The 25,203-nt window shown below is 36.9% G+C and overlaps 1 protein-coding gene across 1 annotated transcript; it reads left to right on the forward strand.

Annotated features, from left to right (window-relative positions):
• The first annotated feature begins 1,961 nt into the window (after positions 1-1,961).
• On the forward strand, positions 1,962-23,733 carry rhbg (Rh family B glycoprotein). The gene is made up of 11 exons (XM_067448523.1): positions 1,962-2,085; positions 12,700-12,968; positions 14,586-14,772; positions 15,326-15,476; positions 15,839-15,986; positions 16,078-16,244; positions 16,330-16,467; positions 16,540-16,673; positions 16,931-17,052; positions 22,530-22,603; positions 22,846-23,733. Exons 2-11 carry the CDS (start codon positions 12,782-12,784, stop codon positions 22,918-22,920), a joined length of 1,383 nt encoding a protein of 460 aa, XP_067304624.1. The 5' UTR covers positions 1,962-2,085; positions 12,700-12,781; the 3' UTR covers positions 22,921-23,733.
• The last annotated feature ends 1,470 nt before the right edge of the window (positions 23,734-25,203 follow it).

The raw sequence follows: 25,203 nt of genomic DNA on the forward strand, positions 1-25,203 counted from the left end.
ACATAACTAAAGATCTCACATGGTTTGCGCACACATATGCACGTCAGCACCTCTCTTCCTCAGGTGTCTGAGGAAGGAATGAACCCCAGCATCCTTAGATCATTCTGCATCTGCACTGTGGAGAGAACACTTGGTACATAAACTGCACTGCTGGCGACCTACAAACCACAGGTAAGCTTCCCTCCCTCCAGACGGTGTATAAAGCTCAGAGGATCATCAGTGACTCCTGCCACCCGAGCCACGGACTGCTCTCTGCAGCACCGGTCCCACACGAGCTGACTGAGGGACGGCTTCTTTTTAGGCTACACTCAAAAAAATTATTCTAGCTGTTTGCTGAGTTTCTTTAAATAAAATAAGCTGAAAAAACACAAATCTTTAGTTTTTTATTTAAGTGTCATTTTACTTGATTTTATTAGGTTAAATGAAATAAAATGTGTTAAATGTTAAGTTAACCTAAACCATTTGTGTTGAGACTACATGAATCATTTATGTTGCGCTGACTGAACTGGGCAGTGCATTTCTATTTCCCAGCATGCTTTGCATAAGGATGTCTCAGGAGAGTAAATGTTGAAATTAAGTGCTGTTTAATGTGTTTTTTAGTGAAGGGAAAGACCTGTTAATGTTTTCATGTTATATTTGACAGTTATATTTGACATTTAAAAGTTGTTATGTTGTGTTAATTTTTTTTGAGGTTATTATCGTGAAGTGTAGATCTTGTGGTTAAGCTATGCTGTTCTGAAACTGTGCTAATGCCAGTGATGAGGGATGCATTACTTGATTATATACTTGCATGTTACAATTAGCAATTGATCAAGTGTTGTTGACTAATAGTTTTTATAGAAATAAAGAAAACTAATTCATGTGACGCAGCTCCCATGGGCATCAGTTCTATCCCTCTCTAACCTACTTTATCTAAATGGATTGACATAAAATAATTTAGTCAAAACTACTACAAAAAAAATTAAGTTAATACAACAAGAGTACAATAAATTTGTGCAGTTGAGCTGACACTATTAAATTAAGCTGTCCCCAACCATAGTAAATAAGTTGAATCAACCTTAATAAATTAAGTTGACCCAACGTAAGTACATTAAATTGGAATAACAGAATTGCATAATGCTGAAATAAAGCAAGTTAATTATGTGGAAATACTTTCAATGATTTTTTTATGTTCATTCAAAGAGTCATTTTTTGGAGTGTATCAGGGTGCTAAACAACCGGAACTGATGTGCCTTACAACCCCACTCAGTTCATATTAGTTCAAACCACTATTTGCCTCATTCATTCATTTATTCATCTTATTATGTATTGTGTGTATAATATGTACATTATTTATTGTGTATAATGTGTATTGTTACCTGTTAAGTATGTCCAAGTATTCTGCACTGCTCTCAGACTTTCACTTACCAGTGCATGTGCTGTTGCTAATTTGACAATAAAAGTGATTAAATCTAAACACACACACCCAGGTTTTTGAAGTGAGGTGTGCCAGTTGCTGGAGAAGTGAATCTTGTTCCACTCTTAAATTCGCTCTCAATAAAACATTGTTAACATTTTGTGACTAGCTCAGTGTTTCTGAATTACATCATGAATCAATTTGTGGGATGTGTTTGAAACTCATCACACTTTGTTTGTTTTTTTTCACAATTTGCCTATATTTGCCTTGCTTCCGCTGGCTAAAAGCGACAGGTACCGCCTACTTCTGGTTGTAGGCAGCCCACGTCCGGTTTTATATGGTTTTATGCTGTTGGCTGCCATTGGCAGCAACTTTCTGCTGCCAGCTGCCGATTTTTTGCTGAACTCCGTCAGGGGATGAGAAATAAAAATAAATAATAATTATATTCTGGTGAAAAACATATTTTTTTTTACTTCTCATGTAAATGCATCTTTATAAAACAAAATCTTAAATATTTTAAGAAAAAATTATAAAGATACTAATTTTACTATTAAAACATTTCCAGGCTACCTTCCCTCAGATCACTACATTACTGTCTTTCGCGGGTAAAGCGCAAATCGCGCGCAACCCTCCCCCACTGACACACGAACCTTCCAGGAGAAAGCTAACGTCTTCCACCTTCTGTTCAGGCAAGTAAAGTGTAAATCACTAATATATAATCAATACCAATTTATAACCGTGTGTAAATTATACATACATCGTATATCGTAAGTTTCATGATTTAGCGTTCTGGTTTATGAAGGCCGAGTTAAAAGTTAAAAATCTCACGCTAACCTATCTAACTTAACCCAATGTAAATTAAATTAACGCTAGTATATTATTGTACCAGAATGGAGCCCTTTTATATGTTTATTTTAAGCATTTATGTACACATTTGTATAATTAACATACTGAGGTGTGGTATGAAATATATTTTCTATTTGTGTTAATTACTGTAGCGCTAAACGTTGTGGTGTGGTTATGTTGGACAAACTTCAATCTTTATCAAGAGGCGCACGGGAGCCAGCTTTCAGACGCAGTTCAAATATCATGAAGCTCTTTCACAACAGAGATTAATAACCTTTTCAGCTGCCTTGATTCGGGAATTATTTTTTACATTCATTTTCTCGATAGAGATTTTAATATTCTCGTTAGAAATTAATTTTATATATATACACGCTTATTACAAGCTGTTAATTCATCTGCCTGCTTAAATTGCACAATCTCGTTAATAATCACCATGAAATTGACCATTCTTATCGGTTTGTGGAATATTGTGCACATCATTATAATTTGTATTACTTTTAAATGTAAATGTCTAATCTTCTCTGCACACAGGCATGAGTGCAGGACAAGCTGTCACTCACATGAGATCATAGCAATAGCAAATGTCTTGTTCAAGACAAGATCACAATAGGGAACAAAAAAAGACTATAGCAGCTTCTTTTCATTCTGATTCTAAAGTCAGGTGTATTCTGATTAGTTGTCAAGGTTTTTGTCTTTCATCAGATGGAAAAAACAATCTGAAAGTTATTGTAATATTTATGGTGCGGACATTGCTATTCTCATACAATTATAATGATTAGGCTATTAAAACTTTTATAGTTATTATAGTTATCATCCTTGGTTTGAACAGTGAATGCTAAAATTAACAGAGGGCAGGGTTGGAGGGGAGTGGCTAAGTATAATCAAACCGAAGCAGTCAAAAACTGCCGTTGTCATGACAAATCCTATCTGCCTGTGAAATCGTGTCGGCTGGTAGCGGTTTTAAATGCCTGATCAAAAGTTGTTATGCATGGTTCTGGACAAGCAATTGTTTAAAAATAAACTATGAATTCATTGCCATAATAAGTACACACACACACACACACACACACACACACACACAAAACATTTATTCGAAATATGTAATTGATTGCTATAATGGGAGCAAAAACATGTTCTGAATTATTTCAACTGATAAACTAAGTAATACTATACAAAATCATGACATATTAATGTACCTATAATGTAAATAATAAAGAATAAAAAGCATTAATATACAGAACAGGTGCACAAAATAAATAGATTATATATGATATATGCTTGTATATATCTTGTGTACTTATATAAGCACTTTTAGCTTCAGTTATATACTACTAGTATATGAAACATATGATTTGTAAGACATTAAAGACTATTTTAACGCAATTTAAACAACAAAAATCTAAACAAGATTTTGTAAGAATTGTAATCAGGCTCTGAACAGGTTACCCATTAAAAGTTCTTTCGGCCAATAGGACAATTCACCATGACGTCACAACAGTAATAAACGTTCTTCCGGGTGGCAAAAGCCGAAGCGTTCCTATGGCAACGCTAGTAAATTGCTTGGGATTCAGACATAGTTAACATGATTATTGAGGGACTGATTAATTAATTCAGGAGATAGCAATACATGAAATGCCTAACCTTGGTCTAGTAGATGTAGCGCTAGTCTAATACCATCATTTTTAAATGAGCTTCAGCCTACCATTGAGTAGTTATTTTAGTGACTGTTGCTGTTTGAATTACAATATGTTAGGCTATCGTAGATGGTCTATTTCCCTGTTATCTAACTATTTACCTGTTCTCTGCTTTTCAACAAATCATTTGCACACATTTTTTTCTCTATTTTTTGTATCTGAAGCTATAGCAGCAACATTGAAAGCTGTTTAACACGAAAGCTTGTGTGATCGCGGCCGGCTCGCGGTGCAAACAGTCGTGCCGTGTACCAGCTGATTTGATGCGGTGATCAACTTAAATGACTCGTAGCATCTGCAATATCTCACAAACTCCCGATATTAAAATATGTTATATTTATCATTTTATATGGAGCTAATCACTACACCTGTTAGCAGTCATAATGTAAACATCCATTATTGATATAAAATAGCCGAAATCACATGAACAATCACACAAAAACCTTATTCCATAGTTATTGTGTGTTTATTAGCTTCTTAGTTCACGCGTAGAAATGTAGAACAGACTCGTTCTTCACAGAGACAGAATGAGGAAATGTCCGAGACAGGGAGCGCGTCATGCGAGGGCGGTGTTGAGCAATATCAAAAGACTGACAGATCGGAGGGCGAATGAACGCCTGATGACTGATAATCCGATGCATATCATTAAGAAGAGACACAGAGAGAGGTCTGTGCACGTTTTAACTCTTTTATATCGAATAATTCCGTGAGAAATTAATAGAAATGGTATTTTGTATGACGAAATATTTTGCAAACGTGATATGTCAATATTTCTCCAAATATGAGGACTTTTGAATTAAGAGCTAAACTGAAAGCTGTTCTTTGCGATCTCTGTGAACACAAATGAGCCAGTGCAGACGAGAGAATGAAAGTGCGTCTGATAATCTATTCAAAATATCGTTCATAACGGATCGATAATAATGCATTCCTGACATAAATTAACAAATTAATGTCACTCAACCCAGTTTTATCATAAACAGTGTTCAAATATCGAAGCTGGAGTATTTAATCTTTCTGATGATACTGAGTTTGTCCAGATAAAGTAATATAGTGTGATGAGCAGTTTATGTTGAACAATAGTACTCTGAGGCCGTATGATCTTTGAATCATAATGGGTTAAAAGAGATCTAAAGTTGACTAATATTAGTCTCGAATTTCCCCAGCTGAAGATATTTATGCTCTGCTATGATTTTATAGATGGACCGTTTTGAGAATACTTCTCTGTAGCGCTACTTTTGACGGTGTCCACTCGCTTTAGCCTCCTCACCCACAGGTTTTGCTGGATATATTTACTTTTTTCTGAATGAAATCGATACAAACCTACACCTTTTGCTGTATATCTGATGGTGTAGCCCCAAACACAACAAGTTTTCGTCATAGTTTCAACTTTAATCAACAACAATGTTCTTAACTATGTTACTGTTTACAGTAGCCGGCTGATCTCTTCAGTTTGTCAGTAGAAGCCGCTCACGTTCTGCCACCCAGAAGTATCTTGAGGCGATTGTTTACAAACATTCTGAAATGCCCTATAGAACAATAGAATCACTTTGGGGTTCTATAAGCGGACACAATTTCACAGGGGGACATGATTTGTTATGACACCGTCATTGTAAAACGAACACCATTCCAGACCGGAAGCTACTTTCTAAATAGATTTTGATTAAAGATTATCACTGCAAACTATTTTTTTTTTAACTTGATTAATTGTTCATCCTAAGACCTGTAACCCAGATCCTTATGCAGACCCGTCCTACCTGACCATTTAGATACAACTTCCAGATTGCTGAACTCTCCATGTTCTTTGTTCTGTTTTATATTTTTATGGCTGACCAGAATCACAAAGTTTAAATGTTGATTGATTGAATGTTAAATGCCTGGAATAGTGTTAACATGAGGAATAGTTATCTGTAAAATTTTGATTTTCAAAATTGTAGTAATTGACAATTTACTGTAGCATTTAGTATATTGTGTAAATAGAGATATAATGTATGTATAATGTAAGCATTAAAAATTAAAATGCTTACATTATATACATTATATCTCTATAATGCATTTGTATGTGTAACTTGATCTCATATATTATAGACCTCATTTCATTTTGTCATTCTAAAGTAAAAGAGAAAAGGTGTAATGACTTGTCATGCCCCGGTAACAGTCCTGTCCTTGTCCTCAGGCTGCTCTCTGACACAAAAAGGAACACTGGCTTCCTGTTTGTTTACTGTCAATATATGACATTTGTTGATGTTTCTAAATACTTTAATGAGGTCACTTACTCCCAGTTATTACACTAGGAGTAATGAGTTCAGAAATGAAAATACAGCTCTGGAAAAAATGAAGAGACCACTTAACATGGATTTCTCAATGTTAGATGGTCTCTTAATTATTTTCAGAGCTGTATAAAAAAATGAGTATATCTTCCTGTCGGTAGATGTGTTCAAATAATTTGACTATTAAAGGATTAGTTTACTTCAAAACCAGACAAGAGCTGCAGTAACCAGTTAGATTAAAAAAGAAAGGAACCATTATACATGATTGTGTTGTGTCATTGCAGGACAATTGTGAAGAACGATTTGATCACAAAAAAATACCGTTTTCCCAAAAGAAATTACGTTTTATGAGGAAAACATTCCAGGATTTTTCTCCACATCATAGACTTCCATGGCTCCTTTGAAACTTATTGATTTGGACCTTCAACATTTTGGTTGGCATGGAAGTCTATAGTGTGGAGAAAAATCCCGGAATGTTTTCCTCAAAAAACGTAATTTCTTTTCGACTGAAGAAAGAAAGACATAAACATCTTGGATGAGATAGGGTTGAGTCAAATATCAGGAAATTTACATTTAGAAGTGAGCTAATACTTAAAGGTGCACTATGTGGTGTATTTGCAGTAAGAAATCCAAAAACCACTAGGTCTGTGTTATATTTCATTCAGTTGAGTACTACTTACAATATCCCAAATGTTTCCAACCATTTTTCTTAATTGTGAGAAAATTGCTATTTTAACCAAGGAGCCGGGACGGGACGTCTGAGCATATGTCTGAGGGAGTCGCCTGTCAATTGCGTCATAATTAATTGTGTTTTTATAAAGTTCCCTTTGTCAGTTTGAAATGGCAGTAATATAAAAGTGTAGAGTATGTTCATGGCATGCAGTGTCTGAAAAACAGTTAGTGGTTCACTGCTTATATAAGTAACCTGTTCAATATCAGATGATGAATGTGTGTTCCAGGACCTGTTACTGCATGTACAGGAATTTCAACAGACCCCATTGGGCAGTAGCTTTGTTGATGGCAGGAGAATCTCTTGGAAGTGGTGTTATCTCGTACAGATTTAGCTACAGGCTTTTATCACTTAAGTTCACCTTTTGGAACCTTCAAGAATTCCATTTTGTCATTTGCACCCAAAGCAGTGACTGATTTTAGTGGGAGTGCAGGTTTGACTTGATTGCTCCTGCACCGTGAATTTCCCTCTGGTGTACTTTGTGCTGGTTCACATGGAGAGCAGTTGTTTTGTTAAAACGGCTGTTGATGAGAACCAATCTGCCCTTTTCATACTTCTGATCCAACCCACTATTTCTGAGCTTCCATCATCAGTAGGTGAGATACCTAGGGCCCTATAATTTCCGTGATCACGGAATCGCGGACGGAATCGCGGAATTGGCATATTAACGCGGAATCTGCATATAAACGCGGAATCTGGTGTTAATGCAGATTTCCCCGGAATTTTACATATTTGTAATGAAATTCTGTGTCGTGTGGGTTAAGAACGTATGTCTGAGGAAAGTGCAGACGGGGGGAAGCATATCTCCGCGACACAACCCCTCCCGTCATTTCAGCTCGCCCTTCAAAACAATGAAAGTACAGCGAAGTTGGTCTCCACGGCTCTGCTTCGGCAGCGAAAAAGTTAAGAAACTCGATGCTAACGGCGGTTTCAGCTGAACCGCGGCTCGTGTATTGCACAGACAGACAAATATTGTCCATTCTGTCAGATTTTCCGGTGTTCTGCTCGACCGCTGTCATCTTGTGCTTTGATTTATAATGGGCACATTAGGCAGCAATGCATATCTGCTGTAAATGCGACCGTTTTCCCCTCTGTTAGTCTGTTCCAAACATGCACTTAACATGCTGTATATGGCTAGTTTACATGATAAGTAACCTTAAAGTTAAAATAAAGCATCTAGTTTTAATCATTTAAAGGGGCCTTTGAAGTTGGGGGAAAAAACTTCTGGCAGTGTTGTGTTTTCGTGTATTTTTATTTTTCACAGCTCTGGATATCATAATGGTGATTGTTAAACACACAGAACAATTCACTACATGATTTCATGGTGAAATGTGTTATTTTTTAATGTTAATTTTCAGCTTTAAATGTTTTACTTAATAGTACTGTATGTAAAAGATGATTCTTATGATTTTTTTTTTTAGTTCTTTTTTAAAAAAAATTACTTGAAAGAAAAAGCTACTGGAGCACTTTCATTTATAATTTATTTTACCGGAAAGTTTAAAGCTAATAACCATTAATATTTGAAGTACTTGAAGTGCAGTGTTATGTCAAATATCATATTTGTCCTAAAAAGTAAATGTGATGTTTGTTACCTCAATAAATTTAAGGTCATTCCTATTTTTTGTTTTATGTTCTATTATATTAACATTAAAAGCACACTCTTTTTTCACCAAAATAACAGTAAAGGGTAAAAAAAAACTTAATTGCCAAACATTTTAACGGGAAAAAAATGAATCTGCAAAAATTAAAACGGAAAAAACGGAATTTGGGAAAAAATTAAAACGGAATTTGGGAAAAAATAAAACGGATTTTATAGGGCCCTAGATACCAGCATTTCTCACAAGGCTTCAGCCTGAAAGTAAAAATTGAGATTGGAAAAAGGACTTGCACACACATGCACAGATGTTTGTAAACCTCATTAAGCAGAGGACAAAGAGATCAAAGGTCAAGCATTGTTGACAGAATAGTCAATTTGACACTTGACGGGGTTAGGTTTATGGTTGTTCCTGAAAGCTGTGCCTAGATTTTTCATAAAGTTTTAATATGTTGTCAGCCTTATAAAGTCTGCATAATATCAAAATTGAACCTATTTGCTTAGTCATGTGGTGAACAATTCTGTGCAGGTTAATTCACTGAATTTTTTTTGGGATCTTTCATCAAAATCAGGAAAAATGCTTCACCTCTGGAATGGCATTTCTTCCCATATGACGTAATGTTGATGGCTTGGGCAGAACATCCTTAATCAAGCCCAGCCTTCTTTTTTTCCCTCATTAAATTTTCTGTTTCAAATATGTCATAAGACTTAGGCAATGTACTTGCAACTTTCCAGATCACGTGGAACTTTAAACTTTGGAATAACCATCAGAACTAATAATATGCTGTATATTTGCCTACAAAGTTCAAATATCGAATATTTAGTCGTGTCCTTTAATATAACATTTTAATCAAATCCTGTAGTTTTTTCCCAAGGTTATGCTGGTTTTTGCTCAGTACTGTAACTAATATTCACAAAAAGATAACACTTAAGTGTTCTGTTTGTTTATTTTATTTCCAAAGCATGTAGAATTACCTCTGATCCGCATTATACTTCAACCACAGGAAGTGCAAGGAGGGATTAAATAGAACCCTCATTTTTTGTGTTTTACTTTAAGTTGCCCTTGTCTCAGAGAGCTGGATTAGTAGCTTTTCTTTGTAGGCCTTTATCAATGCTGTTGTATAAACATGGCAGAGTAAATGATTCCTGTGAATCTAGAGACAGTTGACTTGACACCAGCCAATTGGATGCTTGGTGTATTCAACAATGTCACTAATTTGTGGAATTAGTTTGAATAATTTGTAGAAAATGTCATTTTCTAGTGTTTCTCCTGTCTACAGATACACATATGTATGTGGATACAGGATCCAAGATGTTCTTTTGTTACTACACCTTCTAATGCTGAAAGAATTAAGAAATGTACTGGCCAAATGTAAAAAAAAATGTTTGGTAACACTTTAGTTTAGGTCAAATTCTCACTGTTAAATAGTTGCTTAATAGCATGCATATTACTAGGATGTTGGTTGTTTATTGCCTATAATGCCTTGACCTGCATGACCATATTCTACATCCCTTAATCCTACCCAATACCTAAACTTAACAACTACCTATTAACTAGCTAACTAATAATAAGCAATAATTAGAGGAGTTTATTGAGACAGAAGTTGTAGTTAATATGATTAGTTAATAATGTGAATTGGACCCTAATCTAAAGTGTATTTTTTTACTAGTATTTGCATTATTAATTTTTAATACATATATAAACAACTGCTCAAACGTTTGGGGTCAGCAAGATATTAAAATGTTAAAAGTGCACTATGTAGGATTTTTGCAGTAAAATATCCAAAAACCACCAGGTCAGTGTTATATATTTTGTTCAGTTGAGTTCTTACAATATCCCAAATGTTTCCAACTATTGGTAAACTTTGAGAAAATTGCTATTTTGACCAAGGAACCGGGACGTCTGAGGGAGTCGCCAATCAATTGCATCATAACTGCGTTTCCCTTGGTTTTATTTGGCAGAAATGCTTTACTCTTAGCAGTGTGCAGCATGTCACAGCAGCTGCTGAGCAAACACACAGAGTAACGCCAGAACGCCATTTTAAACATACTTAAATGTATCTGATATGATAAACAGAGCTGCGTTACCTGTGTCCTGACTCCTGTCATAATAAATGTCCTGCTGATTTTGAGCCGTGTGTTGCACAACAATTGCTACAGCGACCTTGCTACGCTCCCACAACACTCTGTCCTACTCTCCTATCCTGATTATTTTCTACCGGCTGTGAGGTGAAGACCACATGTCCCAAGATTCTGCGCTCAAACCTGGCATCATCAAACTACGCCTTTGTTTTGAATAGACACCATCTAGATGAAGGAAAAGTTACATAGTGTAACTTTAAGCAGAACAGGTTTTTGAACATTTATGATAATTATAACCAAATCTGCATACCAGACTGATTTCTGAAGAAGCATTTGAAGACACTGAAGACTGGAGTAAGGATGCTGAAAATTCTGAAAAATGCAAATCAAGGGTGTGAACCTACACTGGTCTCAGGGATCGGTTTGATTAAGATTATCATATCATGGATTAATTTCAGTTCAATATAGGGCTGTGGGATAAAACGCTAACAATAATTATCACGATATAATTTTCCTTGATAAAACTATAACAACGGTTCGATAAATTCTCGATATAATGCTTACGCGCTATGCGTAATTCTGCATATGCAGATTGCAGACCGGGCTTCTGGGTGCTGCACGTGGTGTTGTTTACAGTCACAGTGGCTGACAGGCTTGAGGTTCGGAGTGAAGTGGAGCGAGAAAAATGAGAGAGAATGAAGAAAACTCAGCGCTCACGACCAGCTCGGAGAACACAGATATCGTTGACAAGTTAGTTCGCTCATCTTCAGTCAGTGGTTTGGAGATATTTTGGCGAGCCCATCCGACATAAAACAGAACGACGTGCGTAGACTGCTTATCATAAGTTCACCACACGGAATATAATTATTAAATGATCGTGATTTTAAGTTCTTTAGATAACATTGAGCCCAACACAGCGGTAAATCAACATTAACTACATTCACGCTCAGCAGGCTTATCACCTTGTTAGTTGTAGTGGGTGACTGACAACAAGCTAACGTTACCAAACTATAATCACTAAAACATCGGACTTGTGCATCGCTATCATAGTTGTTTGTCTTTGGTGATGTATTAATGGCTCAGCATTGCCTGTATCAAAAGAGAAATAATTTCATTTGATGTTTAAAAGGAATAAAATTGACTAGGCAGCACTTTCTGGAGATCCACAAATACTGAACTTTGCTCTCTTCCTCCTCTCCTCTCCCCGACCAGCCCACTGTCGGTGAGGTGTGTGTCAGTCAGTGAGATGGATGCGTTGTGTTTGTGTGTGTGAGAGAGAGATGCAGGGTGGACCAATCTACTGTGAGACAAGAGAGGGGGGAACTCAAAATGTTTCTCAACTTAAAACGCATTTTTTTGCCCGTATATATACTGTTTTTGTTCATCAATCAGAACCAATCCTTAAGGTTTTTAGTCTATCCTTGTCACTATATGACTGTATTGTGGAAGGAAAAAAGAAAACTTTTGAAAAAAACTTATGTGGTTTAGTATGTGTTTGTAATAGTTAGGTTTAACTGCTTTATATTTAAATATGACTAAGACACACCCTGTCTCACCTTTAGATTTCTGTTTACAGCCCATATCAGCAATATTAACTGTATTGTAAACATTATCTGCCTCAAAACACTGGACTCATTTACACTTCTTTTATTTCTGGAGATCCACAAATACTGAACTTTGCTCTCTTCCTCCTCTCCTCTCCCCGACCAGCCCACTGTCGGTGAGGTGTGTGTCAGTCAGTGAGATGGATGCGTTGTGTTTGTGTGTGTGAGAGAGAGTCATGCTTCTCAAATCCAGACGAAAACCCAGAAATGTTTTTTTCACCCTTCCACACAAATCTTTGACCATCTCTTTGACCTTTCTGTATGCCCAGTTGCAATATCATTGTTCGCATTTTACTTGAATATTCCCACTGGTCAACCAAAACATTCTCCCTGCACACCTCTTGAGCAAAAAAGGTAAGGGAGGAGCCCAGGACTGCTGCAAATCAGCAGCCTTGAGAGAGCAGGTGGGCGTTAACAAGCTCATCAAGTGGCCAAACTAACAATAAAAAGACTTGTGTCAGCTGATGTTCTCTTGCACTCTGCCTCCAGACCCATCAGAGCCTGTGCCCTGTTCCAGAAAGAGAGAAGGGGATAGAGAGTGAGCAAAGGATACTGGCAAAAGGGGAGCACCATGGCTGATTCATCAACTAACATGAGGCTACGGCTGCCACTTTTATGCATCATCTTGGAGGTCATCCTCATCATCCTCTTTGGAACACTGGTGGAGTATAACCATGACACTGATGCCAAGCTGTGGAATAAAAACAAAACGTCTACTAGAAATGATTACGAGAATGAGTTCTACTATCGTTATCCCAGTAAGTTATAATCTGTAGAAGACTAGTAAATAGGACTGGCTTTATATTCAGAATTCATTGTTGAGAAGATATTTGTGGATCTGATATGATCATGCAATTAAAAAAATAAAACAGATCAGTAAAATCTCTTGCTAGCAGAAACACAGATGCAGTGCATTTTAACTTAAAACCTCAGGAATGTGTTTGATTGAGTGAACTGTAGGCAAACATTGGCCTGCTGTCTTTGAGCAGTCAGACTGGTTTAATTGAAGCATGTTTAGCTTTAACAATTTGATCTCTTCAAAAGATTGATTTTTTTTTATTTGTTTTGTGCTTGCCTTTGTGCAAGTCATCAAATTTCAACTATAGTCGGATTTTCCATCCACCTCGCTTTAATAAACCGAAGTTTCGTCCTTTAATCTCAGCGATTTGCACTAAACTCTCCCTCAGCGCCAGACGTGTGTGAACCACTTAATTACATTTATTATATTGCATGTTATGTCTGCTCTACAAGCCCTGGAGACACCTACATGTGAATTATATACAAATAGTTGCATAAATCATGACATACCTACAGACTTCACTTATCAGCTTAACATAATGCTACATAAATTAGGAAGGATAAAGAAAGAAGGACAAATCCCAGAGCAAAGAACAGTGATTTTGTTGTGTTGTGTTGTGAAAGACTTGTCAGTACGGTATTTGGTCACTCACTTTCATCTTTACATATTGAGTCAGTTGAAAAGAGGGGCCAAGGGAGTGGTTCTGCTTGTCACTGTTGAACTGCAGGGCACATAGCTACACAACGGGTGTCACATGAGAAACATCTACATTTAAGAGTGTAGATCAAATCTTTATATGCTGTGTGTTTAAAGACTTAAAGACAATCAATTATAATGTATTCTAATCATTTATAAGGTCTCTGTAGGTCACAGTTTAATTTGTTTGTTTTGTGAGAAGGCCAATACATTTCTTCACAGTTCTTGGATTCCAAACCTGTATGACTTTATTTTCTCTTTAACTTTACACAGTGAAAGTGGACCCCATTGAGTTTCATCGTGTGACGTTCTTCAAAATCTTATTTTTGACTTTGACTTACAATAAACTTTGACTTTTATTGTATGGATAAAAAACACTTGACATTTTTCAAACAGAGACCTCTTTGGTATTTGGTATTTAAAAAAATTCATACAGGTTTGCAAAAACATGAGTATCATTTTTGTCCTATCCATTAAAATACTTATTTGCCCTGCAGTAAACTCAGCTTACACATAGAGTTGAGACTTATTTATGGTCTGCCAAAGAGGAGTGAGTGTGAGAGATATGTGGGACAGTTTGCCTACAGGGGCCATGCCATCCTCATTGGTGCCCAGGTCAATGGCCAGTTGCTTGGCAACTGTTTAATTGTGTCAAAAGAAGGGAGATGGGTAAATGAATGGCTCTACACAGAGAAGAACACAGGGGTTAATGTTAGGTTCGGCGTACCCATAGTGCAAAACTGGCCCTGCATGATGCTGCCAAGTCCTGAAAAACATATCAATGATTAATTACAGTCTATAAAAATGCTATTAAAATGTAAAACTATGAAAATGTGAGGGAGAAAAAATGCAAAAACAGTTAACTGACTGTGTGTTTTAGGTTTTCAGGATGTTCATGTGATGATCTTTGTGGGCTTCGGATTCCTGATGACATTTCTGCAACGTTATGGATTCAGCAGTGTCGGATTTAACTTCCTCATCGCAGCCTTTTCCCTACAGTGGGCCACACTCATGCAGGGCTTTTTCCATGGCATGCACAATGGCAAGATCCACGTTGGAGTGGAAAGGTAAAACCTTAATGCGTTCCTTTGTTACATACAGTACGCTGTGTTTTACTGTGAGAGGCTGGCAGTAGCTCATAAATATCTTTGGTTTGTCAGTAAAGATGAGAGATTTGCAGTATAATAATGTCATTTTAGTAAAGGGGTGATTCACAGAAAAATTTTTTTAGATCCTCATTAGCTATGCCCAAGAGCATCACTAGTCTTCTTGGTGTCCACACAACACTTAAAACATAAATGATTTATTATCACATATACAAAAACATAAAAAATACTCTCAATAACAAATCCGGGTTAGAAAACAACACACTTAGCATATTTTCAACGTTACAACCATCTGCTAATCTGAATGGGGGGAGGACTGTAAATATCTAATGGTAAACTCTCAGTTTTTTTATTTGCTGCTGTGGCTTCATGTCTGTATATTGGATTACAGCTGAATACAGCGCCACCAAGTGGATGTGGCAGTTTAGCAGCTGACTAAACTTCTTAGCCCCTAACACAAGTACATGCACATTTATATTTATAATTACTCACAGTGAATATGTTTCTTTTGCAGCATGATAAATGCAGACTTCTGCACTGGGGCTGTGCTGATCTCTTTTGGCGCTGTTTTGGGGAAGACCAGTCCTGTGCAGCTACTTGTTATGGCCATTTTCGAGGTGACATTATTTGCCGTCAATGAATTCATCCTGCTCTCTATCCTTGGGGTGAGTATAGAAACACAATCTGTCTGTTCTACAAAAGCACACAAAAATGTAATTTTCTAATTTTTGTAAATTTCATTACATTTCAATTAACGGTATTTTGAGAACTGATAAAGATTACATTAAATAAAAACATATCCATGGTATACTGTTATAATCTCTATTTGCAACTAGTTGTAAGCTGTTAGATAAATCCAGTTCATCATTAGATCTGCCTGAGACATTTTATTTACATTTCAATCAAATATCCACAGAAAAAACTAATGTTCATAAGCTGTTTGCATAAAGAGTTCAAAAACTATATACATATTTATATTCTTACAATTTATGTATTATCAGTTTAATCATTTTAATGGTATCTATAGGCCAATGATGCCGGAGGATCCATGACCATTCATACATTTGGTGCATACTTCGGCTTAATGGTGACCCGTGTCCTGTACAGACCAAACCTGAAAAAGAGCCAACATAGAAACTCGTCTGTCTACCACTCTGACCTCTTTGCCATGATTGGTGGGTCACTTGAATTGTTTACTTGCCTACAAAATTCTGGCCTGTGGACATCCAGTGTTCTTTGAGCCACTAAAGCTTGGTCTTTGCTCAGGTACCATCTATCTGTGGATGTTCTGGCCCAGCTTCAACTCAGCCATTACAAACTACGGGGACCCCCAACACAGAACCGCCATGAACACTTACTACTCTCTGGCCGCCTGCACACTGGCTACATATGCTTTCTCTGCCCTCGTCAACCCAGAAGGAAAATTGGACATGGTGAGCATTCCCTTTTGGTCATCTTTGATATTACATTACAAACTGCTAGATTACAAACTCTCACACAAGCCTCTGTCTTTCTCAGGTGCACATTCAGAATGCCGCGCTGGCTGGTGGTGTTGCTGTGGGAACAGCTGGAGAGATGATGCTGACTGCATTTGGCTCTATGATTGTGGGATTCCTAGCTGGAACTATTTCAGTCCTGGGATACAAATACCTCACGGTTAGTAGCACACAGTTAACACAATTTTGAACACCACACCAAACCACAGTATCTCATTGGATGCTCTTTTAGCCGGTTTTGGAGTCGAAACTGAAGATTCAGGACACTTGCGGCATTCATAACCTGCATGGAATGCCAGGAGTTCTGGGAGCTGTGGTGGGTGCTGTCACCGCTTCCCTGGCATCCATAGATGTATATGGAGATGGGTAAGTCAGTATGTGATATGCAATTATTTGCATAAATATTGATTTGTGATTGTTTGTGAAGAAAATGACAACATTAACTTTGACATTATCATTATTGCTGTATTATTTATATATGATATATTGTTATTTTAAATTTGACTTAATAAGGTTATATATATTGCGTTATGTTTCTTGCATGTGTCATGGCCCGAAAAATTGCAGAATTTATTCTTTGTAAATACAGACATGTATTTACCTCTGTATCCAAAATTACACAGATTACAAAGAGTGTTTGGTGATGTTGAAACTGGAAAATGGACCCCTGAATCTAAGGGAGGGTTTCAGGCTATCTCGCTGGCCGTCACACTGGGAATGGCTCTGTTTGGTGGTCTAATTACAGGTGGGTGTACAGTTGTAAAGCGTAGTGAGTGCATGCTTGTCTGCCTGCTGGTTTATTCCTGAACCGTGCAGTTTGCAGTCATTGTTATATGGATATACATTTTTGCAACGATGTAGAAAAATGACAGTTATAACATCACAACTAAAAAGTAGGAGAGGTATAAAAAAGAAAAATTAACTGATACGTCTTGCACAAGTTGGAACAAATGGTTTGGGTTGATCAGCATGTTTTTTTAGACTATCATTATCACACTCTGGCTTAAACCGAGGCAGCAAAACTTACACCAAAGTATAGTTATAGCAATTGTATAGCCTCAGGACTCTGATTATGGTATGGGCGTTACATTTCCAACACACACTGTAAGCAGTAGACCAATCAGCAGATTGAGCATTTTGGATGGCGAGTTCTAAAGAAACTAAAACTACATCTTACGGCGGATTCAAACTGAACGCGCAAGCAGTGCGGTGGCAGCGTGCTGTGCATATGGAGAGCGGGAGCAGCGCTTTCATTGTGCTTTCACACTGCCAGCACTGATCGCGTACAGCTGAACCGTGGCGTGTGTATTGCAAATTTAGATTAATATCTTTCATTATGTCACCTTTTCCGGTCTCATGCTTTGATTTATGATGGGCAGCATATATCTGCTGCAAATGTGACCATGTTCCCCTCTGTCCCATATGCATATAATACGCTGTGTATAGATAGTTTACATGATAAAAGTAACCTTAAAGTTAAGATACGCCTCTAGTTTTTAATTATTTAAACGCGTATTTGAAGTTTGGGCAAAACGTCATGATTTCATGGTGAAATTTGTTATTTTTCATGTTAATCAGGTCAATTTTGATCAAGAACAATGCACTGTGACTTTAATTCAGCGTGAGCAGCTCAGCAAAAATAGACTTGATGCCAAAACGTCATGGCACTGTCACTTTATGCTCTGCGACAGTGTGAAACCGCCGTAAGTTGTAGTTTCAGTTTCTTTAGAACTCAACTTCCAAAATGCTCAATCTGCTGATTGGTCTACTGCTTACAGTGTGTGTCGGAAATATAATCCCATACCATAATGCCACCTTTGCATGCAGTGTGATCCTCTAATATGTTCAGGGTCCCCACGGAGTCTTAAAAAGTATTAAAAAGTATTACATTTCAAAATCAAAATATAAGGCCTTAAAAAGTCTTAAATTCTCGGAAGCATTGTGTTCTAGGTCTTAAATAATGTTAAACAGGTCTTAATTTTCCTACGTCCATGTAACGCTACCTCAATGAATTGCTCTCGTCTCCCGCAGCACGCACGCACACACGCGCACGTGTGTGTGTTAGTTCCGTGGTGTTTGTAGTTCTTTCTTTCGCTAGACCAACTATTGTTTGTTTCGGCGTCATGACTTCGGCACTCTATTACAACTACAAATTAGACAAGCATGCCACTTATACCAGCCACAGACGCATAAAACGGATTTTATTCTTCAGCTAACGGTTCTTCCAGTTCCAAAATCATGAACGTGAAGGCGAATCTTTCTCACCATCTTGCATAATGACCAAATAAAAGTATAATAAACCCGATTACACTAAATAGAGTTAATAACAGTGATGTAAACTCCGAACTCTGATGTCAGGCTGCGTGTGTTTGCTGTCTGTCAGCGCTCGCGCAAGTGTATTGAATGTGTTATTTCTAGGCTCATTAGCCTAACGTTACTCTTGAACGATCAAATATACACATTATGCATATGTCTATATCCTGGAAAAAAGTTTGGGACGTGTCAGTAAGTTCTGGATCTGCGCATTAGTAAGCTCTTAAAGTGAAAGCAAACTAATATAGCTTAACACAAACGGGGAAAACAGCAATTACACTTAAAGGAACGCTCCAACTTTTTTAGAAATAGGGCTTATTCAACTTTGCTACTTTGCTACATTTAGATATGTGGGGAAATGCATTTTAAGCTAAGCTAGCTGCAACCCTGCCAAACTAAAACAATGCATGCACTGAGACAAATGGATTTGCCCACATATCTAAATGTCTAAAGAAGTTGAATAAGCCCTATTTCTAAAAACGGTAGAGTTTTCCTCTTAAGCCCCTTTCACACTGCGATTCCTGCAAATACACGGATAATGCGACCCGGCATTTGTTCCCGGGCCGCTAGATTTGGTCCATTCACACTGCCAGCGAAATACCGTAATATGTGCGCTTTCACACACAACGCTTAACGGTCCCGGGTCGAGTTGACACGTGACATCCGGATATGACGTATAATGGCGAGCGACCTCAGCTTCAGCACAGATAGTAAGGAGCTCCGTGGTCTTGACTTGTGTCCAGTTTGCACACATTTCTGCTTGTTTAATTTTAGTTTCTTTTGTATACGAACACTCTCTGCGTTTAAAACACCGACTAGCTCTTCTGGCACTGCAGGGTTGTATTATTGAAAAAACAAGCTCTAGGAGTCGCACGATAACTACGTACACGTTGCGGCATTAGTTTCGGCTTTTGTTCACACAGCGCTCAGATGTTGATTGATGAATTTGCAGTTTGTCTTAAAAAATATTAAAAGCATAAAAAACATAAAAAGTGTAATTTTAAAACGAATAAATGCAATTTTATTCACAGTATTTTTTTACAGAGCTATAAAGAAAATAATACATTTTTATTGTATGAATCAATACTTCAGTGTATAAATAAATAACTTGAAGTGGACAGCTGTCAACGCAACTATTTGTTCTTCAAGTCAAAAGTATCGCGTTTGAGTACGTCAGAAATAGAAGTCGGAGATTTGTCGTATTGTGTTGTGATGTATCCAGTGTAGACAGCATCCCTGATAACAATAACAATAATAATACCTTTTATTTATACGACACTTTTGAAAGAAAATCTCAAAGTGCTAATCGGTTCTATTTGCTTGTATTGCATACACCACTCGCGTCTTGAGTAGACACTTTAAGTAGGGGTGTAACGATACACGTCACGATTCGATATGTATCTCGATACTGAACTCACGATACGATATGTATCCCGATATTTTAAGCCAAAATAAAGATTTTTATTTTGTACTTTTTTATTATTATATATTATTATGTGTTTTATTATCAGGACACACAAATATTCCCCCATTGCATTATTATACACATTCAAGTATAGTTGTAATATAGATATGTAATAAGATTATTAATGTAATAATGTAACTGAAACTCTAAACTTTAGTTTTTTCCCTCACACATAATTCACGCTTTCAGTGCAGGCAGCATCTCTCCCCATGCCTGCTATGCCCTGCCTCTCCCGCTATTAATGCAGTATGTAAAAATTAACCATCTGAAATGCTTTGAATAATCATACTACTAAAACTAAATGTGATCTGGTGATTTAAATGATGTTTGCGCTATTTTTCTACGAAGCTCACGGACGCAGAATCTTATCAGAAGAAACTGCGATGGACTCGTCCCACCTTACTACCATCTGACTCACAGGTTTTGAATGTGCTGGGACATACAGTGTTTTGCAGAGTGTCTATTAATTATCGCGCCAAAATTTCAGTCTTTACTTCCACATCCATATCGGAATATAACCTTCGCAAAACTTCGATAAGCACATCTAATTTTAACAACAGTAATTTGATGCGTTGTTTTCAACTTCATTCGCCAAGTAGTAGTGATGGGGAGTCGACTTTCGGTGTCGACTCTGTTGCTGTGTCTGAAATCTCTCTTGTTGATTGTTTACTGAATCTCTCATCTAAAGTGCATGGCAGTTGAGTACACTATAAGCAAGGAGTGAAGCGATCCGCGAGGTAATACACTGACGTAATACACCGCATCAGACAGCTGTCGCAGAAACCTCGTCACACACATTTATTTGAGTGCTTACTTTAGAAATAGAAAACAATCACATCGACTTTAGTTTGTAATTATAGGCTAGCTGTAGTTTAATTGATGGTATAGTGTATTATTGCAATAAATATATGGTTAACCACATGTTCATTAAACTAACCATAAATCATAAAAATATCAAGAAGAAACGCATCAATAGTGTGCATTATTTTATGTATAGCATCTTTAACTCACCTTTTAAGACAATGATCATGTGCGTTTAGCGCCATCACTCGACAACATCTTTTTTCGTGACTATATTCCTGTGTAAAATGATGTATTGGCAATAGATACAGAAACGTTGATAGCCACGAAATTCATCGCTAAATTGGACTAATTTGGACAGCCACGCTAAGTGTGCGGTTTTAATAAAATTTTAGGACTTTGTGTGGTGGGAAATAATTTAAGTGTGTAACAACAGCAATTTTGTCTGATTTCTAACCCTATTTTGATTTAAAGTAAATGGAGTTGAAGAGTCGATTCCATAGACTCCCACAGTGAGAGTCGAGAATCGGAGTCGACTCCGAAAAACCTGGAATCGAACACGCCCACTAGAAGCGCAACTCTCTAACTAACATTAGCTGTTTGTGAAACGTCCGCCATACACATGCAGGAGCTGAATTTACAACCTGTCGAGTTCAAAATTACTACTATAAGGACCACTGGAACTTATCTCTCAATGGGTCAAAATAAAAAACGCAAAAATATCAAAATTAATGTAAAAATAAATATAAAAATAAAAATAAATGTTAAATTTAATTAACATATAAATAAAAGTTAAAAATATATATTTTTATAAAAGCAAAAAATAATAAATTAAGGGAAAGATAATACAAAATTGTATTTGATTAAAAATGAATCATTTTATCAAGTTATTTATTTTCCTATTATCACATTTATTTATCTATTTATATTTTTAATAATTTACATATGTGTATATTTATTTATTCATTCATTTATTTACTTGTTCATTCATTCATTTATTTATTTTTAATTTGTGCAGGTTTGGTCCTCCATACCTCTCATGTTGTTTTCGCGCATCACGCAATCATTTGAACGTCCGTGTTTACTACAGTATGTGCGTCGTGTTAAATATATTCATCACATAAAGCCATCGTGTCTCTTGAGAAGACTTGAAGACTAAAGAAGATTTGGATTAGACACTCGACTACTTATTTTACATGCCTTTATGATATTCTTTGCATCTTTTAAGTTTGAGAGGAATGGACTTTAAAAATGGAGGGACATAAATCCCTCTGGTTTCATAAATGATATATCTTCATTTGTGTTTGGAAGTTAAATAAAATAAACAACATGATGATGAGTACATGATGACAGAGTTTACATTTGTGGTAGCCTACATTTGTTCATTTGTGTTTGGGTGAATTATACATTATAAATAGGCCTACAGCAAGTTGAGCCTTGGATAAAACGACTCTATATCGCATTTAACGATATTTCGTTAACACCCCTAACTTTAAGTGAAATTAAAATAGACAATTCATCTGTTAAATCACAGTTAGATGTTCATAGCAGAATTTTAGCTGTAGATTGTTCACACTTCCCTGTGCAGTATATTGTGACGTGTTGATCTCAGAGTAATAGCAGTATGTGTGTGCACCCTTTAGGGTTAATTTTGAAGGTGCCAATCTACGGTGCTCCTCCGGATACTCACTGCTTTGAGGATGGACTCTACTGGGAGGTGAATACTTTCTGATAATTTTTAATTTATATCCTTTTACATTTCATACTATATTGCGTATGTGTTTTTCAAAGATTCCTTGACTGACAGTGTAATTATCAGGCATTATTCCCTATTGTGCAGTAATGGATTATCATTATTGGGAACACAAAAAACTGAGTGGGACAATGGATGTCTAATATGCAGAGACTGTACCTTAAACAAAACTTGTTTTGTGCTGTAATGAAATGTGTCTGTTTCAGTTGCCGGGGGAGGAGGAAGGTCAACATGAGCTTAACGAGGTGGCTACATCAAACGAAACGGAAAAACTCAACTAAATGACTTGCTTTCACTCATTTGCATTTGTTCAGCTGCACACCTGTGATGTTCTCTGCAGGTGCAATTTATTTGGCTGACTTTGAATTAAATTACAAACTTGGTTCCATTATTGTTATCATAATATGTTCTATGAAATGATTAGCCCGGTTTACCTGAGGAACAATGAGAATGTACATACCAACATACCTGTGATTCCTTATAACACCACTAGATGGTGTTGCAGAGCTGTAAATGGCTCCACAGTGCTGAGACAGAGGACAAGCTGATTATTCACATGACTAGCTCTTTAAGAAGGCTGGCTGTACATTGCAGTTTATGCTTTCTCTTTGTTTTTATTATATATTCTCAAAAACAAGGAGAATCTGCAAAGGTATGTATGGGAAATGTTTTGTATTCATTTTGTGTAATTTTTATTTCCCTAAAAATAAATGTGAAATATATGAGTCATAAGCAGTTGTCTACATCATACAATTAGTAATAAATTAATAATAAAGTTATTTAAACGTTTCCTTATGAGCACATTTATTTCAGATTACCATTGTTTCCTGGATTATTTGTTTCACAGAATTAGATATACTGTGAATATGGGAGATCAATGGACCCGTTTTAATAAGAAAATTGCTCAGAGGGAAACAATATTTGGATTGATGTTAGATGTAAATGTATATAGTTACATGTTTATCTGTTTTAATGGTGGGGGAAATTACAGGACAAATACTTTTTCTTTACATGGATTATTCCTACCCATCATAACATGCGTTTGAACAAAATTCTGTATGGAATTACATTTAAATAAATTGTTCAAATATTTATTTTGTTGAAAAGTCATGTTTTAAATGAATTGTTATCCAATGAATGTGTGTGAGAGAAATACACTGTTTTTAGAGATGATAATGTCTTTCCAGAACGCAAGTAATTTTGGAAAAGTCACGCGGCCATTAATTTTGCATTCAGCTCAAAGATAAACAACGACGTCAAATCACGCTAATTCCCAGTGAAAGCGCCGTTTAAATCGAGAATGCTTAATAATGGCGCCTAGCCTACAATCACTGCGGAAAGGGTTAACGAAGAGTCCAGATGGTCTCCGTCGCGTAATTAGCACAGTTTCACTTTCTAGGATCAAACGCAGAAGAGAAAGTGGGGGTCTTATTTTGATAGCACGTTATTACGAGCGCCTGGAGCTCGCGGGCTGTGCGAGGAGCAGCTCTACGCCCCTTTTCATTCGCGCAGAGCGTCTTTTACAGAGACGGCGCCGCGGCGTGAACCAGCGCCAAGGTCTTTTCCCAGGCCTCAGACAGGTGGACAGCTGGGATGTGAATAGGCGCTAACGCTGAAGTGCTTAATTGCGCTTTACAGTCACCAAAATGAAGAATACTAACTGCACGTAATATGCTATTTACATACTTGATTAGTGTGTGTGTGTTTTAAATGAGCTTTAAAGGATTAAAAATTAAACTTCTGGAGGGTGAAGTCCACGTGATAGTCTTTGACTATTTTTAGTGCTTGTAGTCTGCAGTTGTTAAAAATTAGCTGCATCAAGCTAATTTTAGCACAGTAACCAAATAAACCTAAAATAGGCCTAACGTTCTGTATAGGTTCATATTTCCTGCAACATCATGAGAACGGGCTGTTTGTTTTTTTGTTTTTTGTTTTTTTTGTGGTTATATCTATATTTAAGCAAAACTTTTGAATCAGAAACCCGTACATTTAAGAGTTGATCTATCTATTTCCTCCTGTAAGTGGGACTGTGAGCCGAGGGGGAAAGTCCTGTGTGCTCTGAAAGCCGGTCTGTATGGGGAGAGTGCCTGTCTTTAGCTCACATTAACAGGATTACAGGCAGGCTGTGTTCAGGGGCCATGGTCCCTTTCAACCACAGGCCTCCCTCTGATCAGTGCTCACACAAACAGCACAACAAGAAAAATAAAGAGAGCTAGTGGATAATAAATTCAATGAAGCTACCATGGATATATATTTATTTGACATTTATTTAAAGATAACAGAAATGTTGTCTTAGTGAGATTTTTTATTCAGGTATGAGATGGTCTTCTTAAACTAGTTCATTTAGACGTTAATATTTTTTTTTACAGAACAATAAGAGTGCTAAAACCACACACTATGGGCTTTAACAAAGCCCGCTGAGGTCAGGAAGTTTCCTGTCAGCAGAAATTGGTGCTTGTGTTTTTCTTATGTGAGGTTCCCATGTTTTTGCTTATAGGCTTGTGAAGGTGTTTGGGTCTGAATGAAAAAGAGCACAGGAGCTCACACCTGCTTCCGCCAAGGGC

The sequence above is a fragment of the Pseudorasbora parva genome, chromosome 7 (assembly GCF_024679245.1).
Source record: "Pseudorasbora parva isolate DD20220531a chromosome 7, ASM2467924v1, whole genome shotgun sequence".
Classification (NCBI taxonomy): Eukaryota; Metazoa; Chordata; class Actinopteri; order Cypriniformes; family Gobionidae; genus Pseudorasbora; species Pseudorasbora parva.